This window comes from Gorilla gorilla, chromosome 1, assembly GCF_029281585.2.
Source record: "Gorilla gorilla gorilla isolate KB3781 chromosome 1, NHGRI_mGorGor1-v2.1_pri, whole genome shotgun sequence".
Lineage (NCBI taxonomy): Eukaryota > Metazoa > Chordata > Mammalia > Primates > Hominidae > Gorilla > Gorilla gorilla.
Genome location: NC_073224.2, coordinates 162653022 through 162676894, shown reverse-complemented (window position 1 = coordinate 162676894; position 23873 = coordinate 162653022). Strand labels below are relative to the sequence as shown.

Below are 23873 nucleotides of genomic sequence, written 5' to 3'. Positions count from 1 at the left end.
TTGTGACTCGTAAATCATGTATTTATACACCATTATATTTCTAGACATTACGAAGACATTGCTTGAGCTAGATTTTCTCAGCACCTAAACATACTCCTACATGGTAAATCAGGAATCTCTATATATGGCATTTACTCTTTCAAACCATCATGGTGTAATTTTTAAAGACTTCAACATATTTGTTTTTTAAAATAGAAAGTTTACTTTTTCCTGCTAGGGTACCTTGCTAAATTTCTTTGGCTGAGTCCTAAGCATTCTATAGATACAGCTATAGATATTTTATTCCTCCATTCATCTGTACCTATCATGACTCAGCGAAACATTCCCACCAAGAGTCTGAAGGATGCCTAGCCCTTTGGAAGTCCTAGTCATCATCCCAATGGTTATTCCTTTTTCTTTTTTTTTTTTTTTTTTTTTTTTTTTTGAGACGGAGTCTTGCTGTGTCGCACAGGCTGGAGTGCAGTGGCTCCATCTCGGCTCACTGCAAGCTCCGCCTCCCGGGTTCACGCCATTCTCCTGCCTCAGCCTCCCGAGTAGCTGGGACTACAGGCGCCCGCTACCACGCCCGGCTAATTTTTTGTATTTTTAGTAGAGACGGGGTTTCACCGTGTTAGCCAGAATGGTCTTGATCTCCTGACCTCGTGATCCTCCCTCCTCGGCCTCCCAAAGTGCTGAGATTACAGGCATGAGCCACCATGCCCGGCCCCTAATGGTTATTCTTACTCCCATTTCCTCAGCTGCTTCCACAGAACAGACCTGGAGCCTCTGCCCCCTTGTTTCAAATCAACAACTCTGATTTTCGTCATCAGTTATCACTAACTGATATGTTCTTGTTTATGTCCTTTTTTGTATTTTTTAATCACTATGTGATGTTATCTATGCATTTTTATTTGCTTATTGTTCATCTGCACTTCTTACACACACTCTTCATAGAATTTAAGTTCCTTGACAGCAAGGATCATGTCTGTTATTCACTGCTATATCTCAGAACCTAGCACACTCTCTCAAGGCGTGATGACAAGAGAGTCTATCCGAAGACATCCGACATGCAGTAATCATTTTGATTCATTATAGCTTGCAGGGAAAGCATTCCCAAATAAACAAAGGGCCAAAGGCCATGAGCCTTCTATATACCCACACACAGAATTTCATCACAGGGAATGAGAGGCCAGCTTTCCCACAGCAAGGATGTATTTAGTGTTCCTTGTCCTTTCTCTTTCCTCTCTTTTGAACCATTAGCTTGGCTTTTAAGCATTATATCTCTCTCATGTAGCCCCTCCCTACAAAGCCACAACTTCCTTTGCAAAAGTAATTATGAACATCTTCCTCTTTCACGCATCTCTCTCCACCCTGGCACACACCAAAATACACTAATTGTCTCTGCATAAGGCTACTTGAAAACTTGCCGTATCACCATTTACTACATTTTTCAGGCTATCTACAATTTTTAGTGCAGTGCAGTCTTTCTTATCCATTCTCTTTTTACAAGCAAGTTGCCAACACTTGTCCAGTAACACTAAAGTACACTTAGAATTATGCATTTCTTCAAGGGAAGACAGGTGAGCCATGCTCTGCCAGATTCTTGTCTGCAAAGGATGACCTTGAAAAGTCCTGGAGAAAGTGGCCTTTTCATTCCTGCGTGTTCACCTCCACTGTGCCTGCTCACAAAGGAAGCCTTAATGCCACGGACCATTGTACTTTTCAAGCATCATTGCATAGGGAAGAGACACTGCCTTCACTACTGCCATAGCCAATCTTAAATAAGCTAAAGAAATACTAGAAGTTGGGACTGTAAGTGAAATGGCATATTCTAAGGGCAAAAACCAATTTCCATGGAACTGAAATACCTGCCTCGTTTAAGGCAACCATATGACTCACGGGTTCACAAGTGCTAAAACTTCATTTACTCCCTCAGGTAAAACAAAGCTGCAGCTGTAGTTAAGGCTTGAGCTGCAGTTGTTTCCGGAACAAGAAATAGAACCAAGAAAAGATCTGCAAAGACACACTTGAGATGGACATTCAGACTCTATAGTTTTTTAAAGCAGTGGCAGCGTTGCTTCTTTCTCCAGCCAGACCCCAGATACCAGTGCCTACCAAAGTGTCCTCTCTCACACACCCTCCTACAGTGTTAGGCTTTGTGGGAAGTTAGAGATCATATTCTCCGGGGGCAAGGACTATCTCCCAAATAGGCAATGCGAAGACATCTTAGCAGGGAATTGAGTCATCTTGGGAGCTAGGAGGAAGATGGGTTACACCTTGACAATGGTCTGCAGCAGGAAGATCCATTAACCATTATGCCTTAGCGCACCCACCCATACTCACTCATATTCCCCCAGGGGTGCTCTGATACGACACTGTCCACGGACTGCACACTCTTCAGGTCGAATTAATGATGCCCACCTTCCCCACCTACTAAACACATTTGCAATTTAAGCATCTCTAGCTCTCCACTACCACCCACCTTTCTCCTCCACTGTCCCTTCTTCTCCATGGAGATAATTAACTAGTTGACTACTTATTAGTCCTTCAGTTGATTAGGATTTCAGGCTCACACTAAGGTCTTATACTAAAGTCTATAAAGATTTGTGACACCGACAGGGTAAAAATTCGAAACCAGCTAGCAAAACTTTCCTGAAGGATAGAGATACTCAAGATCTAAAAATTATCTGAAGGGTTGGATTCCCCACCATGAATCCCCTTTTCCCCATTCCCCACAGCTCCCTATAGTGAAAGATCGGTAACCTTAGGAATAAATGATAAATCCTGTGACTATTAGGTTTTTCCTGGGAGTTCCTCGGGGACCCGGAGGTAACCGTGTATGTGCGTGCGAGTGTGTCTGTGTGTGTACAAGGTCCGGAGAAGTGAAACGGTCGCAGGTTCCTACAGACCCCGACCCTGTTCGCTTGGCCACCTGGTCCCCGGTAGCTGCATCCCTGGGCGGCGCACGCAGTGAAGCGTCGCGCTCTGGCGCCGGTGCCGCACCGAGGGGTATGACTACGACCCCTTGCGCGTGCCCGCCCCCACCTCCGCACCTCGCGCCAGCCCGCGCAGCGTGACCGGCAGCCGCCGCAGACCCGGCTCGGGTAGGCGCGGAGCGCGGCGCGCTGAACCGGAGAGGCGGGCCGGCTGCTGCCTTGCGTTCGCCACGCTGTCCTCCCTCCTCCGCTCCCTGCGCCCCACCCCTGGCGGCCGCGCTGCCTGGCAGCCCGGGAAGCCGCGGCACAGCTGCTCGGCGCCTGCAGCTCCGGCTCGGGGGCTGGAACCGAAGCGGGGGCGGCGGGAGCGCGGAGACCACAGCCCCCGGGGAGAGGCGGAGGGGGTCCCTGGCCTGGGCGGAGAGGCTGAGCTGAGTGCGCGTGAGAAAGAGGGCTGCACCGCTGCTCGGCGCGGACTCTGCCAGCCCCAGCTTCAGCCCCGGCTCAGGTCGCCGCAGCCCGGGAGCCTCCCCGCTTGCGCCCCAAGGCACGCGCGGCACAGCCATGAACACCAACGATGCCAAGGAGTATCTGGCCCGGAGGGAAATCCCTCAGCTTTTTGAGGTAGGGCTAGAGCTGGCCGACGGGCGGTAGCATCCGGGGACTGCATCTCAGGGGTTCGGGTTGAGGCAGCCGCGCCCCGTCCCACCTTCCCCACACGGGGCATGTAATGAAGGAGCTTGCAGAAGCGCACTCGCCCGCTCCCCCGAGGGTAGTCGCCTTTCCCGCGGGTTGCCAGGGTCCTTGTCAGATGGCTGGGCTTAGAAGCCTGCATCTCACAGATCAAGTTTCAGTCTTCCAGCAGGGTTCTGAAAGCAGCCTGCTCCCATCGCGCCCCTCGGATGTGGACACCCAGGGTGGGCTGCAGACCGCGGCCGGGCCGCACTCTCTGGGGGCGAGGGCCAGGTCAGGTGGCTGCACTGTCGCCCAGCAGCGAGTAAAGACTCGAAACTGAGGAAGCCAGAGCCCTAGTCACTCTGCTTGTCGAGGGTCGGAACCCCTGGGGGAAAGAGGAAATGTGGACGAAGGCAGCCCTCCCTGGAGACAGCTTGGAAGACAGGGATGAAGATGCAAAAAGCAAAACCCAACCTATCAAGTGCCACCTCCCCGGCGACAGGCCCCCAGCCTTGCTCTGCGCTTTCGCTGAATGAACTCCTGAGCACGTTTTTTCCGTTGCCTAGGAAGGGTTGGGCCGCAGGTTTCGCCAGTGCTCGACAACCCACCTGGAGCTAGCGGGTCGGGGAGGGAGCTGCGAGGGGGGCGGACTCCTGTTGCTCAGTCTTCAGACCGCAGCACAGCATCATCTGCACCGGGACCCGGCAATGGGGGGACACTTGGAGACTGAGAGAGAGGAGGCTCGAGGAATGAACCTTGGTCTGTTCTAAGCCACAACCCCTGTCTCAGGTCGTTTGGCTTCCTTTCCTTCTCTTTGTATTTGAATTTAAAAACATTCCTGAATCTCAAGTGCTTTTGCTTGAAGTAGGGGGAGGAGGAGAAAAGAATAGAAGCAAGCCAAGCTTCCTAAGCGAGCTCTGAAAGGGGAAATCCATTCACTGCAAACCTCGTTCCCCATTTCTGAAAACGGATAGACTGATATCGTAAACTAAAGGTCATGAGGGTTTTCCCCCCGGTTTGGGGGATTTGTTCTGTTAAAAGGAATTTTAAAGCACCACTTGAGAAAATAATTTTGCCTCAGTTTCCCTAAACTATCTTTAAAATGGGTTGCCATAATTACAGATCTTCTTTTCTCTTACCTCTATAAGCCACCGTTTTCAGGTCATCTGAAGTCAAGATTTCCAGGTAAACCACTCACTGAACTCAAGCGTGGTATGTGAAGCCCAAATCTAGCAAATGTGTTACTCCTGCGTGAAAATAATTAGGTGGTGTTGCATAAGGACAGGTCTTGAGAATATGTGGGAATCTTAAGAGTTGTTCTTTTTTTGTTTTTATTTTCAAAAAGTAAATATGGAAATTAAGAGGCGAAGGTTTTTCTCACAAAGATTACTACTGAGATATATTTCATTTCTACGCTTCTAAAAGAATCATTAAAAACATCTGTAGGAGGACCACGTGATTGCAAAAATTCCTACATAGTACATCTTTTTTTCTTTGTAAATGTGGGTACTGTTTTTCCTCCTTGGTGGAAGGTAACCACAGAGAAGTTTGATAGTTTATTAAAATCTACACTGTGCATGCAAATAAGTTATGGCAGGCCTTTTTGTTAAGGTTTTATGTTTTTTATTTACTTTTCTGCATATGAATGGGATAAATAATGCACACCCAGAAAAGGAAGTCAACTTGCTTGGGTGAAATACAGTAATGGACTTAGATTCACTTCTGGACAATGAGAAGATGGAAGTAGACTGCTGGTGACCTCCAAAGGCTACATCCTTCAGTAAGACGAATCTGTGCTATGCGCAGCTCAAGAGGGAAGGAAAATCTGGCAGTTCTCCATGTGATTAGTGTAGACTGTAAAACTAAATACTTTAGGTTTTTAAAATAGATTTTGCCCACCACAATATTCTAGGTGTACAAAGTTTAACAATTAGCTGTCTACTAAACACCAAGACATTAGCCCCAGCTGTGGATTTTAGACGCTATTGTAGACAAACTGACTGATTATTGTATTGACGTATTGTCAGACAAGTAAATATATCTAACTGACCTTTTCAGATTTTTTCCTAATTTGAGACATCATGTAAGCTAAATGGAATATGGGATATCTCTGGTACGTTCATGTTTGAAATGTGTTTCCAGTTTTAGACTTTTTTAAACCCACTTTCTTATTATTTTGTCATGAGTTCTTAATTCTGGCTAACCTTATGGTGTGTATATTGATCTTGTAGCTTACAGCAGAGATTTGGCAATCAATCTGAATACTGTGGAAAGTCAAATTAGATTATTCAAGGTCTCAAAGGGTTCACTCAGAGACTGAGCAATAATATGTGCTGGTTGTCTTCAATCCCTGATTGTGGCTGGCTATGAGAAGAAAAGATTTGAATTATCCGTGAAGGAATGGAGCTCATTGTCCCATTTTAAAATCAATGCCCTTTGGTGAACCAGTATTGTTTAAGGACGCTGGAAATGTATATTTTCAGAAAAGAGTCATTGAGTGTGTTCACCCATTTCAGGCAATAGTAGGGATAAAAAGAGGGCATTTTGCAGAGGGCACAGAGAATCTCATGTTTTCTTTTATCTCATATCACGTTTCTGCAACAGGTACAGAGAAGAACATATGGGTTTTGGAATTGGAAACATTGAACTGAAATCCTGGGCCTAGGAGTTTCTAGTTGAGTAACCTAGAGCCATCACTAATATCTCTGAGCCATGATTTCCTAATCTATAAAATGGGGATAATAAAGTCGCACAGGGCTGAGAATGCACTGGGTATGCAAATAAATATATGACACAGAGGCTTTTATTTATTAATGAGGCTAATACTGGCTTGGCATATGGGAGGAATGTGAGAAGCTCAACTGCAATGTGTGTGTATATAGGACAGATTTTGACAAACAAACTGAATTGGATGCCCGGGTAATTTTTTCTGCTCCCTCTGCAATTGAACTTGGCTGATGGAGGTGCACACTCTAGCTTACTCTATTTAGGATTTCAGAAAACAAATGTACCTAGTGAGAATTGCCTACCATTCTGAGGAAATTACACAGGAAATAATTGAAAATAAAATACTGTATTTAAACAGATGTCAGCCCTTCAAAGGGTGTTTTGTATACTAACAATGTATATTGATAAGAATAATCCTTTATGCATTTTCCATAAAATACTCTAAAGGAAAATATTTTGCACATCAGTCCAGCTTCCAGGAATCAGCATTTCCAAACTGGTAGCGTTTTTAGAATCTAGTACCAGTGACACATCAGACACCATGAACCAAAAAAGTAATAGCGGGATCATGCTTTTTTGTCTTTTCCCCTCTGGAATCTCAGGGGATATCGTAGTGACTTACTCTATGTCAAATAGTAATTTTTTTTTTTAGTCTCAGACCTAAATTTTTTTGAGTCTCAGTTAGACTTGAGCTTTGAGGGATTTTTTTTTTTCCAATTGGAAAACAGTTAAATATGCACCTACCAAATGCCAGGGAAAGCATCAGTATCTGGGGGTTGAAAAATGAATTAGACTCCCTCTGTGTTGTTGAAGAGCTTATAGTTTAGAAGAAAGACTATTGCATAACCGAATGGTTTCAGTATAAATGACAAGTATGATGTTTTATGCTAGATACCATAGGAACACAGAAGAAGGGGTTCACAGACAAACCTAGGGATTCAGAGAAGACTTCCTGATAGTAATAATAACTAAAACCAACAAAGTTTATTGGGCACTTACTATGTGCCAAGCACTTAATATGCACTGTACAAATATGAAATTATTTAATTCTTAAAAAACTCTATGAGGTATTTATTATTACCCCCATTTTATAAAAGAAGAAACTGAGGCTTAGAGACATAAAGGGTGGGTAGGAGTGAGATAAATAATGACCAGGGGCATTTTCACATGCTGCATTTTATCTCACAGTGATGAAGTGAATGGCTCTTCCATTTTAAACTATGTAGTTGCCTGAATTGCTTAAGAGGCAGAGAATGCTGAACTGAAGACTAATTAGGCAAGAATTTAAGGGATTATCTTAATGTCTCCATCAGATCGTAATTTCAACTCTAATTGTTTATTAAAAGACAAATGCAAAGGAAAAAAACAACCAGAATTCAAAGATGAGCCATAATACTATTTTAACAAAGGTGGGTGGGGTCACGTGCAGTGGCTCATGCCTGTAATCCCAACACTTTGGAAGGCTGAGGTGGGTGGATCACTTGAGGTCAGGAGTTCGAAACCAACCTGGCCAACATGGTGAAACCCTGTCTCTACTAAAAATACAAAAAGTAGCTGGGCATAATGGTGTGCACCTGTAATACCAGCTACTCGGGAGGCTGAGGCAGGAGAATCACTTGAACCAAGGAGGTGGAAGTTGCAGTGAGCCAAGATTGTGCCACTGCACTCCAGCCTGGGCAGCAGAGTGAGACTCTATTTCAAAAAAAAAATTAATTAAATTAAATTAAAGAAAAAACAAAGGTGGGTTTGAAAGATATTTTATTTGTACATATTTTGTTATATTTCAGAGCCTTTTGAATGGACTGATGTGTTCTAAGCCTGAAGACCCAGTAGAATACTTGGAGAGTTGTTTACAAAAAGTAAAGGAACTGGGTGGCTGTGACAAGGTGAAATGGGATACATTTGTAAGCCAGGAAAAGAAGACCTTACCTCCACTAAATGGAGGACAGTCACGGAGATCCTTTCTAAGAAATGGTAATGTATATGGAGAATAATAGACAGTTTTATAGTTATAGCAATTCTCTTTAAAACATGCCATATAGACTATACACAGTGATTTCATTTTTTGAGTTTACAAATGCCTGAAGTCATTGGATCATGATTAATTTTTCTGTGCTACTAATTCTAATCACTTCCATAAAAAGACAAACAAAATTACCTACCATTGTCCAACAATTCACTAGAGGCTTAATGAAATTTTTTATTACTGACTTTATTATTTTGCAAAATAAATTACATTAGCAAACCATACATACATTTTCCTTAAAATTACAAATAAGATTTCTCCAAATAAATGAATAGAATACAGGTATAATTGATAGTTATTACATAGCAGTTCAGCATTTTTTATTAGCTAGAAAGAGATTTGGCTTACTAATATTTCCAAGTTCAGAGTTCATATTAATGCATCTGCATAAATGCATGTAAAGTTTATACTAGTGATAAAAGAAAAACTTCAGCCAAGTTAAATCTAAAGGAGTTTAAGTGAGCAATGAACAATTCACGAATTGGGCAACCCCCAGAAACACAGCAGATTCACAGAGAAGCCAGCGCAGCCACGTGGTGGAAGAAGATTTATAGACAAAAAAAGGGAAATGACGTACAGATATCGGAAGTGAGGTACAGAATGGCTGGATTGGTTACGGTTCAGCATTTGCCTTATTGAACACAGTTTGAACACTCAGCAGTGTATGAATGGTTGAAGTACAGCTGCTGGGATCAGCCAAGACTCAGCTATTGTTAACAGGCGCATACTCCTAAGTTAGGTTTTCAGTCTCGTCTACCTATTAAGCTAGGTTGCAGTTTGTCCACAAAGATTCAAATATGGAGGTACAGAGTCCTTCTCAGGCCATATTTAGTTCACTTTAACACTAGTTAATTCAATAAAAGTGTATTAAGCATCTACTGAATGCAATGTATTAATCTAATACATTAATCTAATCTAGGCATTTGGGTGCTATAAAAGAAGTTGGAGAAGTAAACTTGTTTAAATTTTAGGAGTTGTTTAGAACTAAAAACCGCAGTTCATTAGAGAAGATTTATGGTGTTTTGATCTCTTTCTGAAATATGTGGTTGTCAAAATTAGGGGTTCAACATGAGCCAACCAGCTTTTCAGGCTCTAGATGAATTTGAGACGTATAATAGTATGTGCAAATTAGAATCAGTTCAAATCAGGGGGAACTAAATTCTGTTCTAGTGGCCAAAATCATTATATTTTCAAAACTGAAACCATTCTCAGAAATTGTACAACAAAAGGTTTATGCTATACAGACAGAACCCGAAATGGAGACAATTCTATCTGCAATGAATATAAGCAGGAAGCAATCTTAGTTGCTTAACCTTATTAGTCATGACCTACATAGATTTTATTTGAATGCAGTGTGGGAAAAAGCCATAGTGTGCTAATTTTCAAGGAACACAAGCAAAAGAAGGCAAACAGAAATAGCTTTTCCTCAGAAACATCTCTAAAGAAAAGAGTCCTTCACCATTCGTGCAGAAGTCAATGATATGACTCTGACCAAATTTCCCACTGCTGCTGAGAAGTAATGAGATGTCTGAAACTGCTATTTAAAACTAATTTTAGAAACTTTCAAATGTTATAACGGACCAAAAAACAGAGAAATAGAAAATTTTTGATGTGACTATAAGGTAATAAGATTAACATTCTGAGTCTTAGAGAGCAATTAATCCCATTACTGTACACGGTCTCTCACCACTGTCCATCTTACATAGGCAGGAGGTAAAATAACACTCAGCACAAAATAGCCATGTGGTTACATTCTATGGGAAGTCCTAAGGTAAGGTTGTGTCTTTATATACTTACTAAATCAAATTTGCACCAAATATTTTGATTTGACCCTTAGAAACCTTACAATACCAAAGAGATTTTTCTCTTACCATACAATCTATTCATAGACCCACTTTCTGGCTTGATAACCAAGCAGAGTCCCAGGTATAAAGTTCACGCTTTGTAAATCAGCAGGATTTCTGGTTCACTGAGAACAGCCTGGTACACAAAGTAGCAAATGAGCGGAATTGGAGTTTAGGACTCCAAACTGTGCAGACACAGCTTAGATGTGCCCTCTTTGTGGGCAGCAGGTACTCATGGTTGTATCTTTAGCCAGTTGCTGCTGCAGCACACAACTTAATACATTACTGCTTTAGTGAATAAATGAAAATTTGGGGGCTTGAACAGTTCATACACATCCCCAACATACGGGAAGCTTACTTCCCAGAGTGTCGTCATACTTAATGTCTGGCTCCCTGTTAAATACATACCCCATACTTTTGTTACATCAAAGGGGGTAAATATGGGGATCTGCTTTCTAAACCTTAAAGTACTAATAAACCTCAGGTATACATTTTAAAAATTAAATCTAAGAACTTATGACATCTACTTAGTCGGAAAGCTGCTCTGACTGGGTGTAAAAGTGACTGCAACAAAATGAAATCTTGGTGCTTCTATTTGATACTATGATTGGACACAGAAGATAGGCATGCGTCAATAGAGAATGGTAAGGACTGTGGCCAAACTAGAGAGCAGAACTAGAGAGAACAGTCATTGTTTAAAAACAGTCAAGTACACCTGTAGTCCCAGCTACTCGGGAGGCTGAGGCAGGAGAATGGGGTGAACCCGGGAGGCAGAGCTTGCAGTGAGCTGAGATCGTGCCAGTGCACTCCAGCCTGGGAGACACAGAGAGACTCCGTCTCAAAAAAAAAAAAAAAAAAAGTCAAGTACGAATTTTGTAAAAATGTTCAGCTGAACAAAACACATCTGTGGGGCTATATTGGGTACACAAATTGTGAGTTTGGAATTCCTGATCTAGCAGGATAAGCTAAAACAAGAATGGAAAATGTAGGCTTAATTTTCATTAAAATAAGATTGCATGTTAATTTTAGGTTCTCCATACCTACTGATACTTTACCAAAATTCCCACACAGGGATCTTTTAGTTAATCATCAGATACAAACTTTTCATATACCTATGGTGGTAAGAGTGTTGCATCACACAGTCTTGTATCTGAAAGGTATGCTAAAAAAACGGAAAATGATTTCTAAACTGGTTGGTCCTGTAATAATACAATTCTGTTTCATGAAATGCTTTCTTCATTTGTGCTTTGAAGGTTTTAGCTGTAATGTGTGGAATAGTTTATTACATTCAACAAAATTGCTAACTGCCCAGTATCTTAAAGCATACTGATTATTTCTAGAAATGAGTGATTCGTGCATTTTTGAAAAAATATTGCCATAGCTATGTTAATGTGTTATTACTATGAAAAATTATTCTGTGAAATGAAACATTTTCATCATCTAATCAAGTTACTTTCCTAAGTTAAAATATGATAAAGCAAGGATTAAATTATTGGCTGACTGTCTTTAAAGCATTAAATATGAGGTAAGCATCCCTTTCTTTCTGCCACATGCATACAATTGAATAATTATCTGTGAATAAGAGTTCTAATCCCATAACCCCAAACATTCATAGAGCCTGTCTTCCAGAATATCTCATTATCTTATATTCAACATGTCCAAAATCAAACACACTATATTTACTTCAAAACCAGCACTTACTTCTTTTCCTGTTTCCATGAAGTCAGCCAGTAAGTCAGTTGGGCAATAAATTAACCATTTATTGAGTACTACTATGTGTCAGACATTCTTTTAGGACTGAAAATACAACCACCAGGAAAGAACAGACATGGCACCTTCCTTTGGGGACCTTACAGTCCAGCAGTGAAATCAAACAGTAGAAATATAAGCAGGAGCACAATGGCACTATAGGAAAATCATAGGTTAAGGAATTAACCATGTTAACAAAGGGCTGAATCTAATCTAGCTTGGGGTTCAGGGTCGGCTTCCTGGAAGAGGTGATGTGCTTATACTTGGAGCAGAAAGCTAAGTGTGTGTTAGCTAGAGAAGGATGAAAGAGATTGTGCCAGGGAACAGAGAAGAGAATTTCCTGAGGCAGACAAAGAGGCTGTAATTTGGTCAGGAATGAGAGAAGTCCAATATTGCTGGAGCAGAAAAGAGAGAGCAGAAAGATACTATATGAAATGCAGTATGGTCCTTATCCTTTTAGACTTGAAACCTGGAAATTGTTTTTCAACTGTCACCTCCTTTCATTTCTCATATTCCAACCCTAATCATATCCTTCAGATCTGGCCATCCATTTCCATTTCCCCTGCTACCACTCTAGCCTAAGCCTTCATTTCTCATCTGTTGATTACTTTAACAGCCACCTAGCTGCTACTTTTTCTGCTCTTAGTCTTTCCCTGCTCCAATTCATTCTAACTAGCAGATTAACCTTCCTAAAACATATATTTCATTCCATTGTTTCCTTCCTCTTACCAACCCTCCCCTGCAAATCCTCCACTGGCTTTCTACTAGATTAAAGCTAAACCCTTTACCATGGTAAAGGATTCAGGGACCTCCACATTGAACCACGCTCTGCCCACCCATTTTATCTTCTGAGTTTTCTCTATGGGAAACTATTTCAGTAAGACGTTCTTTTTATTACTAATTCAACAAATATTTATTGGACACTGACCATCTGCCAAGCACAGTTCTAGATCCCAGGGATACAGAGCTCCAGACCGTAGGTAAGGCCCCTGCTCTCATGAAACTTATAATCCAGTAGGAGAAGACAAACAATGAATGAATGGATAAATGAAAAAACTCTCAGATGGTGAAGTAGATGCTGTGCAGAGCATTAGAGTGATGTCCCTGAGACCCACTAGGAGGCTGCACTGGATTAGGAAGTCAGCAAAGTCCTCTTGCAGGAGGTGGCCTTTAAGGTAAAGTGTCAATGACAAGAAGCAGTCAGCCATGGGAGCAACAGGGGAAGAACATTTCAGGCAGTTGATTGTGGTGGCGAGCATGGAAGCAGGTAGATCAGTAAATAGTCTATTGTGATATTCCAGGTAAAATATGATGATGGCTTGGGAAGAGTTGTGATAGTAGAGATGGAGAGAAGCATATGCATTTGGTATATGTTTTGCAAATAAAGTCTTATGAGTAGATGTGCAGAGAGAGGAAAGAAAGTAATCAAGAATAATGTTTTGAATTTTGTCTAATGTTGGATGAACTGATTAAATTTCAAGGCAGAATAGGATACTGTTGTTGGTGCTTTTCCTGATGTAGCCCTTCCCAGCTCTTTCTATTAGAGATCTACTGTCATCTGCAGACTACCCAGTGCTTTTCATGAAGCTAAAATGAATCTAGTGGGTCCGTGGTCAATGGCCTTATTTATTGTATCAACAGAGAATGGAAAGTTCTAACAGATCAACATCCCTGGGAGGAGATGTGAGCCTTATGCCATGCTAAGATACAGTAGTCATCTTAGCAGAATTCCTCATGGAAGGGCAGGTGGCCTCCTGTTTGCTTTGTGCAAGTGCCTTTTGGGTAGTTAGTGCTTCTCTGTGCCTCCTGGAATACTGACCCCTGAGGTAAAGAAGAGGGAGCCATAAACTATATATCGACAACAGGTTGAGACCATCTCCCTGGTTTGGACTTGCCAGCCCTGTCTTCCGGTCCTTTTGAGTATGTCATTTGAATTTCTGACTCAGAGTCTTTCTACTGTTCCCACCAACTGGGTTATATTTCCTGCATTTCATCACCTGTGCTTGTCTTTCAAAGTTCAGGTCCTGCCTCCTTTGCAAGTCCTTTCTTACCACTGCAGCCCAAATGTAATTCATTAAATTACCGTGGTGCTTATCAGAGAGATATTCATTTTAACACTTATCGTGGCTGGTGTTCATACAGCTATAAGATATAAACATATAAGCTCTAGTTTATAAGCACTGAAGGGACAGGTCTACATCTTATTCTTACGCCAAATTACTCTTAACACACTAACGTATTGGCATGTTATAAACGGCAATAAATAGCAAATATTTGTTGCCATTGTAGATACAAACTTAAACTTTTACATCTTTTAATCAAGTAGATTAAAAATAATAAGTAAATTGATAAAGTAAAATTAGATGATGTTACAAGATATTCCAATTGTAGGAATTGTTTGCACCGTCCTACTGACCGTGACAGTACCTTAATTTTTTATTCATTATGCCACCAAGCCATTCCATTGGACCACAGTAGCATTTCTGGGTCGTAGTAAGCAGCTTATCTATATTTGTTGAATGAATGAAACACACAATATATAAGCATTAGCTTTATGGACAGGCAGCTGCATATGCTTGTGAAGGTTATGTACTACATAACTCCAGAGAGCACCATTTGCAGAGGCCACGATGTATACAACCTACCAAACAAGACTAGGCAGTATCTGAGAAGGTTCCTCTTAGGGCAGAGGGCGGCAAAGTTTCATGAGCCAAGTTCATCTCACTGCCTGTTTTTATAAATGAAGTTTTATTGGAACACAGGCACACTCATTTGTTTATTATATTGTTTATGACCACTTGCATACTACCATGGCCAAGTTGAATAGAAACTGCACGGCTCTCAAAGCCCAAAATATTGACTATCTGACCCTTTACGATAAAGCCTGCTGACCACTTAGGGAGACTTCTTCCAGTTAAGAAAAAAACAAACCCATTGAATTTTAAAATTGCTTTTACTAATTGTTTAAGTGTGAAGAGTGTTTTATTATGGTGTTTTTTCCTTTTCAAAGTTATCTTACTCTTTTGCAGTAATGCCTGAAAACTCAAACTTTCCATATCGGCGGTATGACCGGCTCCCTCCAATCCATCAATTCTCCATAGAAAGTGACACGGATCTCTCTGAGACTGCAGAGTTGATTGAGGAGTATGAGGTTTTTGATCCTACCAGACCTCGACCAAAAATCATTCTCGTTATAGGTATGAGGACAGAAAGCAAAAATTCTCATACCGTTGCTACCTTTGTTTATATATTTACATTTCAAAAAAGTAAATCATTTATGTGCAAATAGTTGGATAATGACAAGCAATAGAAACAAAAGCTCAAGGGACAATAAATGTAAATATTCTTAGTATAAGTTTCAATAAAATAGAAATTGTTATAATTATATAATCTAATGCCTATTGCATTTTCATAGATTCCCAATAAAAGGTCATAGAAATTCTCTATAATGAATCGAAAGTAATACCTTCAAGATTTATTGTCCTGTGGTTTTATTTATTTAATCTTGATCACAGATAACTGAGCCAATTGAAGTTTTCTGAGAGCTGAATGTGGTGGTAGTCCCAGCTAGTAGGGAGGCTGAGCCAGGAGGATCCCTTGAGCCCAGGAGTCCAGCCTGGGCAACCTAGTGAGTCTCTATTTCTAGAAGAAAAAAAGAAAGTTTTCTAAACATGATGTGATACTTTCCCCCTTTAAATCAACAAATTAAATTTTTACTCACTATTAACTTTAGAGGGAAAAATAAATAATAATATATTGGTAAAGATTCATATAAATGAATCTTCTTTATGGCAAATTGGCACCTATAATAAATCCAAAGTTTCACTGTTAAAAGACAAACAAATCTAATAGAATAGTGTTTTACATAGCGCATAACATCTGAGTATTAACCAAAATAACAATGATAATAGTTCATTTTAAAAGTTGCCACTATGAATCTTATGTTAAATATGGAATTATTGGCCCTGTGACATTTCACAAGGAATAGAAAATGAAAATGTTTTAAATATTTTTGAAAAATTCCTTTTTGGTCAAGGAGGGAGGATCACTTGAGCCCAGGAGTTTCAGACCAGCCTGGTCAACATAGTGAGACCCTGTCTCTACAAAAAATTTTTAAAATTAGCTGGGCGTGGTGACACACACCTGTAGTCCCAACTATTTGGGAGGCTGAGGTGGGAAGATAGCTTGAGCCCAGGAGTTCAAGGTTGCAGTGAACTCCACTGCACTCCAGTCTGGGTGACAGAGAGACCTCATCTCAAAAAAAGAAAAAAAAATTGTGGCTATTTTTGCAAAGTCTTTCTCAAAATCTATAACAATCATGAAGAGACCTGTGAACATGCAACATGTAGTCATTGTTTTCACATTCCAGTTAGAATCACCTTTCACAGAGATGACCAAAAGCAAAACTCTGGCATGAAATATTCAAAGCTGTTCTAGCCGGTTGCATTAACAGAGTGTCAAATTTATGGAGACCCCATGCAAGGAAGTAGTGCTCCAGAGGACATAGCAATGTTGGCAACTAGGACAAAAGCATGCAAATAAACACACCAAGCTATAACAAGAATTTAAGCTCACCAGACTAGAAGGGATGACATTTGTACATTTTAAAGTGAAATGAAAATGAAATTGTAAATATATCTACCTTGAATTGTTAAAAACAAAATTACAGAAAGAGAGTTTAAAGTCAGTTTTTGAAGAGTTAAAATATTTTTATGGCTTTATGGTAGCCGCTGTTATGCCATAAACCTCTATTCTTGCAAGTGGAATGCATTCTTTTTATGCTTGAAACTTTCAAGTCCTTACATAGAAGACAAGGAAACACTTAAATAAATGATAGAACTACAGATGAAAAATAATCGGGAATTATCTCATCATTTTATGATGAGATTTATATGTGGACAGAACACATTCTTTCTATTTTGTTGTTCTTGCCGCTAGTAATAAAGTATTGGTCATTATTAACAGATGAACAAATGGAAGCTCAATTGTTCATGAAAATGGTTTGATAGCAAATTAATCTTGTATAAAAGAGCACAAATATTTTTTGTGTGTACTATGAATTTTATATGAAAATGATTAAAATATTTCAATAAACTAAGATCTTCAGAGAATATGTAAATACTCAAATCTCTCCCATTTCACATTTCTTTCTATTCAGTGAAATCAACTTGTTTCCCAAAGTTGTGATTCTTGTTATAGGCTTACATGCTGTGTTGTAACATTTTATATATTACAAGAATGATGAAGAACCAATAAGTGTAAATAATTTCAAGAGGATTGAAACAAGGGAAGAAAGGGGAGGGTGGATCTTAGGTTGTCTGAGAGAATTGGGACAATTTTATGACTTTTATGGAATTATACAATAATTGTACCTGAACCTTACAAATTTGTATTAGTTCCAACCTAAAAATGTGAGAGTGAGGTATAGATGCCCACATGGTTTCTCTTCCAGCACTGCAGAATTTTTTTAAAGCTGGCTCTCTTGGAACAGATATGAATCTCTCTTATGTTAACGTAATCATAAAATATCAGTGAGATGGACCCTAATATTTATAAGTTTTAGAGATAAGTGAACAGAACAAAATTAAGCCCATTCTGGCTTTAGACAGAAGTAAAATTAATTTGATAGAAACATTCAGTAATTAAGCTCATCCAACAAATTAATGGCAGAGAATATCTCTGTCAATTGTGCCGATCATATTTTTTGTTGTCTACTATTGCCTCCGTTAGTTGACAAAAAATTTTTTTTCTTGAAAGTACAATAACATTCTCAATGTGTCTGAATTTTTTAAATTAATGGAGTGTATAATCTCTTAGTTTGGTGGTTGTGATTAAGTGTGGAAATATAGTTTCTGAAAGATACCTGATTCTTCAAGGAATAAATCAGTTTGAATTTGCCAATGGAATTGGTCAGATAATTTTTTTATTTCAAGCCAATTCATGATTTGCCCATATATTAGTAGGTTAAAGCAGCTATTTAAAACCAAAACTTACTTTTGATTTAAAAAATAATCTCATAGAAGTCTTTAATCCATTTTAATTTTATTTTGCATATGACAAAGAGATAGAGATCTAGTTTCTTTCTTCTGTATATGGATATGTAGTTTTTCCAGCATCATTTATTGAAGAGACTGCTTTTTACACGGTGTGTGTTCTTGGCATCTTTGTGGAAAATGAGTTCACTGTAGGTGTGTGGATTTGTTTCTAAGTTCTCTATTCTGTTCCATTGGTCTATATGTCTATTTTTACATTGCATAAAACTCTAGAATTCAAAGGATATAAGGCAAGGACAGGCATGAGCAAACATTTCAAAAAAGATTTAAATAAGCTGTGTAAATACTGGTGGGCCTTTGTCTAAAAATAACGGTTACATTTCACCGAATTACACATTAACTCTGTTGGCATGGAATCTATTATTGTTATTTTGATCATTGTTTTTTATACTCCACAGATTTTTCTTTGATTACAGAGGGAAAAATGTTAGATTTTACATAGAAAAAAGTCAAGATTTCTTTCAACTACACTGTTCAAAAATTTTTTTAATTAGCTATTTGCTCAAATAGGTAGAGGAAAAACCTGTATCTCTCATTTAATACAGTTGGTCAAGACAATTCTTTCCTTGACGAAGTCTCTACTTGCTTTACATTCAAAGGCAGCACTGAGAATGCCACAAATGGAACTGTTAACCACCCTGTCTTGGTGACACAGAATTTGCATCCCAGATGAAGTAGTAGTTGTATAAAAGGGAGGTCCTTATTGTATCAGAAGATCACAGTTTTGCCTGTTTTAAATACTAGGTGGTCCAGGAAGTGGAAAGGGTACTCAGAGTTTGAAAATTGCAGAACGATATGGATTCCAATACATTTCTGTGGGAGAATTATTAAGAAAGAAGATCCACAGTACCAGCAGCAATAGGAAATGGAGTCTTATTGCCAAGATAATTACAACTGGAGAATTGGCCCCACAGGTACTGCTGTATAATTATCTTTTATTCTGCAAAATGTTTTCATACTGATTGAGTATACTAAGTTTAACTGTGGGTTTTTTTGTCATCCTTTCTGTTTATAAAAGGAAACAACAATTACAGAGATAAAACAAAAATTGATGCAAATACCTGATGAAGAGGGCATTGTTATTGATGGATTTCCAAGAGATGTTGCCCAGGCTCTATCTTTTGAGGACCAAGTAAGAATGTCTCCTTATATTTTAAATGAACTACTTTTTGCTTAAAATTTTGGGAATAAAAACAAAAAGACTTCTTAGAAGACTTGTGATGCTTTTGAATGAATTCTGGTCTGAAAACAGGCAAATACATCAGTATGGGTTGGCAGAAGGTCATTTCTTTGGCAAACACTTAAAAATTAAAGACAGTCTCTGCCAAAAGGAAAGATAACTAATAATAGAATTCATTTTATTGAAAAATGCAAATCTCTCTAAAATTTATTTCAAAATACTTTTCATACAATTGTTTTTTATCTTGAATTACTAAGAATAAGCCTTATTCAGTATTGTCCAGGGATGCAAAACATTACCCTGTACTTATATTCATGCCAACTAAGGAAACTTTCTTCAGGTTGTGAAATACTGAACCACCTACGTAGATTAAGATAGGGTTCAGTTGCCAAAATTTGAGTAGGCTATGCTTGCTCAACCCCCAACACATCTGTTTTAAAGGAAAATAAATCAATTAAAATATTTTATATATCTATTTAAGCTTTGAAAAGCTTATGTTAATTGATTTTTCATTAAAAAAAATTAAGGCTGGACTCAGTGGCTCACGCCTGTAATCCCAACACTTTGGGAGGCTGAGGCGGATGGACGGCTTGAGCCCAGGAGTTCCAGACCAGCCTGGGCAATATGACGAAACCCCATCTCTACAAAAAAAAAAAAAAAAAAAAAAACACACACACACACAAAATTAACCAGATGTAGTGGCGCACACCTATAGGCCCAGCTACTCAGGAGGCTAAGAGAGACTGAGAGGCAGGAGAATCACCTGAGCCCAGGACATCAAGGCTGCAGTGAGCCAAGATGGCACCACTGCACTTCAGCCTGGGTGACACAGCCAGACCCTGCTTCAAAAAAATTTTTTTAATTACAGAAGTAATATATGCTCATACAAATTTTAAGTCTATCTGTAAAACGTGAAAGTCCATCAATACCCTCCCATTCCGCTGCTCCTCCTTTCCTGAGAAATAGGAGTACTGTTAGGTTTGTTATATATTCTTCCAGACCTTTTTCTATACTTACATGCATACATACATGTATGGACACATGTGCACATGCTCATATACAAATGCATTCTAAATTTTTATAATGACTTTTCCAAGTTATATCAATGTTGAATGAGAGTATCTTTTTCTACAGACCCTTTCCAACCAGTTACAATTCATGTTTAAAATTTTTGCAAACCTGATAAGTAAATGGCATTTTGTGTTTTAAATTTGCATTTCATGGGTTACTATTAAGGTTAAGTATATTTTCATACACTCATTGGCCATGTGTATTTCTTCCTTATGTGAATTGCTTGTTCTCCTTTGCCCATTTTTCTACAGATTTTTTAATCTTTTTCTTATTTATTTCAAGGAGCATTTAACATATTACAGATATCGTATTAAACAGTATTAGGTAAAATATGATGTCAGTTTATGTATCACATGAAAGAAGCCTGGAGTTGGGCAGTTCACGACCAGGGGTAGCTTTACAAAACATTTTTTTGAATGTTCCCATTAATGGTTTTGGATCACCTATTGTGCTAGAATGTCTGCCTCCCCTTCTTAGGTTTCCTCTCCCACCATAAGTCCAGAAACTCTGGTGCTCAGTCAGCTTAAAGGCTTGGTTCTAATTGTTCTGGCTTTGAAGAGAGAAAAACTGGAAAATATCTGATGAAGTTTTGTTATTGCTGTTGCTACCACATTATATTGCTGTTGAAAGCGGGTGCTATGGCAGCCATTCCATGTGATTCTTGATTATTGGTAGAAGTGTGATAGGCAGGGAGGCAGGCATTGCCACCCAAACCTGGTTCTCCCACCCACATATTGAATGTGCTAAACTTGGTAGGTACAAGCAGATGAAGCTACTTGATTTTTTTTTATTGCTTTTTAAACATGCTATGTTGAATATCTGTCTTTTTTGTTGAATCATAACTCAGGAAGAGTCCCTGGCTTTTCTGGTGACTTAAAAAACATTAACAAAATATCTCATTTTCAGCCCTTAAAAAGTCCAGTCCAATCTAAATCAAAACTTTAATTTCTTATTCACTTTAACATATATCTGCTGTCACCAGCTTGGACCAGATTCAGACTCAGAAAGCTAAGGTGGTATATCAGAATCCTGAAATTCCTACTCATGTGACTTGCAGTAGGTGGGAGAGGGAGGGAAGAGAGGATCCCCTCCGAAAAGCATAACCCTCTGGTAACTCTCTGGATACCTGATCAATCTACATCTTCTCTTATATAGCCTAGTCACGGGTAACAGTACCGATTTGGGGTCTGTTAGCAAATTCTATAGGATGGTCTGTTATCTCTATGTAGAATGTGCAGTAACTTACATTTATTGTTTTCAACCACACTTCTGAGGCTGAAAAGTTCCAATTTAACATCTTCTTAGGTTGACATTCCAGCAGCCTAGAGGTTCTTTGCCACTGTGGGCAGTACAGAGGTGTCTGAGGTCAATGTCATCTTTGCTCATCCTGCGGGAGTTAAGTGGGTGTGGAGGCAAAGCTGAAATGTTTATGTAAAGCAGTGTCAGGGTCAGCCCTGATTATTCCACACCCTGTGTAGGCTTAAGCTTCTGGGGTGTCTTTTTTTCTGCTACCACTTCTGAGACCAAATGTGTGGGGTCTTCCACACCAATTCTCCAATTCTCCAACACCAACTGGGTGCCTAAGAATTCAGTTCAACTTGGACACTATCCAGAGTTAGTTCAGACCCCACAGGTTAAGAGCTTAGTTCCACAAGTCTGTTCCTGCTTCAGACATCAGTTGCAAGTCCCAGCAACCACCTGTACTTCAGATTGACAGTCTAAATTCAAGGTTTCCATAACACTCTCCACAGGTTTTATAATTCACTGCAGTGACTCAGAACCCAGAAAAACACATTTAGTGGTTTATCATAAAGGATACAACTATATTTTTTTATTATACTGCATCTCCTCAAGGTTTTGCTTTAACTTAGTTTTTGTTTGTTTGTTTGTTTGTTAGTGCAAATGTAGGCACATACACACACGCCAACATTTTCCCCAAGATTTCCTCACAGATCTGGGGTGTGAGAAGAGGTGAATTTCTGGTATCAGCCATATGTGGGTGATGGTCAGACCACTGTAACAAAAGGGCCTAACACTTAAATGGCTTTTAGGATGAAGAAGGGTATTTTTCTTCTTTTGGAATAGTCTCCATGTGAACAGTCCAGCTTTGACTGGGAAGCTTTTTTCCTTGAGGTCATTTAGGGACCATGGTTCCTCCCAGGTTTTTCTGCCATCTCCTAGGACACTGTCACTGGCCGCGTGGTTGAAACAGTGTTGTCATCACATATGGGTTCCAGCTGGAATGGAAGGGGAAGAGAATGTGAAGGTCTGAAGTCTCAGATCTGGAAGTGACGTCCATCGCTTCTGCTCACAAGTCATTGCTGAGAATTTAGTCCTGTCGGAACTGAGAGGAAGGCTGGGAAGTAGAGTCCAGCTGGGCAGCCAGGTGCCTGGCAGCAATGCTATTACTATGGAAGTCTGGGAGAACTAACTAGCATCTTCTCCCACAGTTTGCCTCTCTGGCCATGCAAATGCTCACCTGCTCCCTTCTTCCCACACATACAATGTACTCACTCCCCAAGTAAAACAACCAGAGTCCCATCATTTAGTTCAAAAGTGGAGAATCTCTACTCTATATATAGTTTTCTTCATCAGGTCTAGCTTTGACTTCTCATACTCAGCCACCTGGAAACTGAACTTCACGTTATCTTCCTTGTCTACCACTAATAAAGAGTGGAGGAGCAAGCCCAGGACAATGAAATAAAGGCTCCTATTCAAAAAAGGAAAGTTTGAGAATATACACAGTACTCACTGAACCATAGTGAATCCTGTTAGGCAGGGATTGCAAAGGGTCCTTGCCCTGGCAGTTCCTCTGAGAAGTTCTTCCTTGTCCATTATCTGCATGACACATTGAAGTAGTATATTGGAGACTAATATGCTATCCTCTCCTTTTTTTTTTCCTAAGTGACAAGATCCTTCTCTGTCAGCCAGGGTGGAGTGCAGGGGCACCACTGTAGCTCACTGCAGCCTCGAACTCCTGGACCACACTCAGCTAGTTTTTTAAAAACTTTTTGTGGAGACAGGGGCTCCCTGTGTTACGCAGGCTGGTTTCAAACTCCTGGCCTCAAGTGATCATCCTCTCTCAGCCTCCTAAGTGCTGGGATTACAGGTGTGAGCCACTGCAACTGGCTGAGACCTATTTTAAGTTTAAAAAAAAAATGCCTTTTTTGGCTAGAATTATGTTTATTTTGGTAAAAACTGTTTCTTTCCAAATTTGGTAGATTTCCTCTCAAAAAGAGGAAAAAGCAAAAAGCTTCCAGTCCGTGCTAGTAACTATATCATAAGTCCTTTTCCAGAGATAGTTATTAAGCTGCTTTCTTTTTTATCTTCCCGTTTTTCTTTTTTCTGTTCATTTTTATAGATTGAGGGTACAAGTGCAGTTTCATTACGCAGATATATTGCATAGTGGTGATTTCTTTGCTTTCTCATTTTAATGACAATTAGCTTGAGACCATCTAAAACAGCAGGCTTGGGTAGAAAGGCAGCATCCTTAGTCTAGGTTTTGCTTCAGGGCTAGGTGCCCTTTTTTTTGGTGGTAGTGGTGGGTAAATGGGAATTCTTTTTGCAATAGCCTGATCTCCTGCTGTTTGGAGGTATACAGGCAGTTGGCTTTTTTAACCTTGTGCAGTCTTA

At 39.8% G+C, this 23873-nt stretch overlaps 1 protein-coding gene across 4 annotated transcripts in view; it reads left to right on the top strand.

Moving 5' to 3' along the window:
* The first annotated feature begins 2947 nt into the window (after positions 1 to 2947).
* The window catches only part of AK5 (adenylate kinase 5), a 279572-nt gene continuing 258646 nt past the window's right edge, over positions 2948 to 23873 (top strand). Inside the window, exons 1-5 of one of the 4 annotated variants that reach the window (XM_004026008.5) lie at positions 2948 to 3539; positions 8105 to 8291; positions 14966 to 15133; positions 18734 to 18903; positions 19008 to 19121. In XM_004026008.5, coding sequence (XP_004026057.4) covers positions 3480 to 3539; positions 8105 to 8291; positions 14966 to 15133; positions 18734 to 18903; positions 19008 to 19121 — 699 coding nt within the window. In that variant the 5' untranslated portion in view covers positions 2948 to 3479. The remainder of the gene's footprint in view (positions 3540 to 8104; positions 8292 to 14965; positions 15134 to 18733; positions 18904 to 19007; positions 19122 to 23873) is intronic. The other 3 variants (XM_019020048.4, XM_063703462.1, XM_063703433.1) reach the window with 3 other exon arrangements.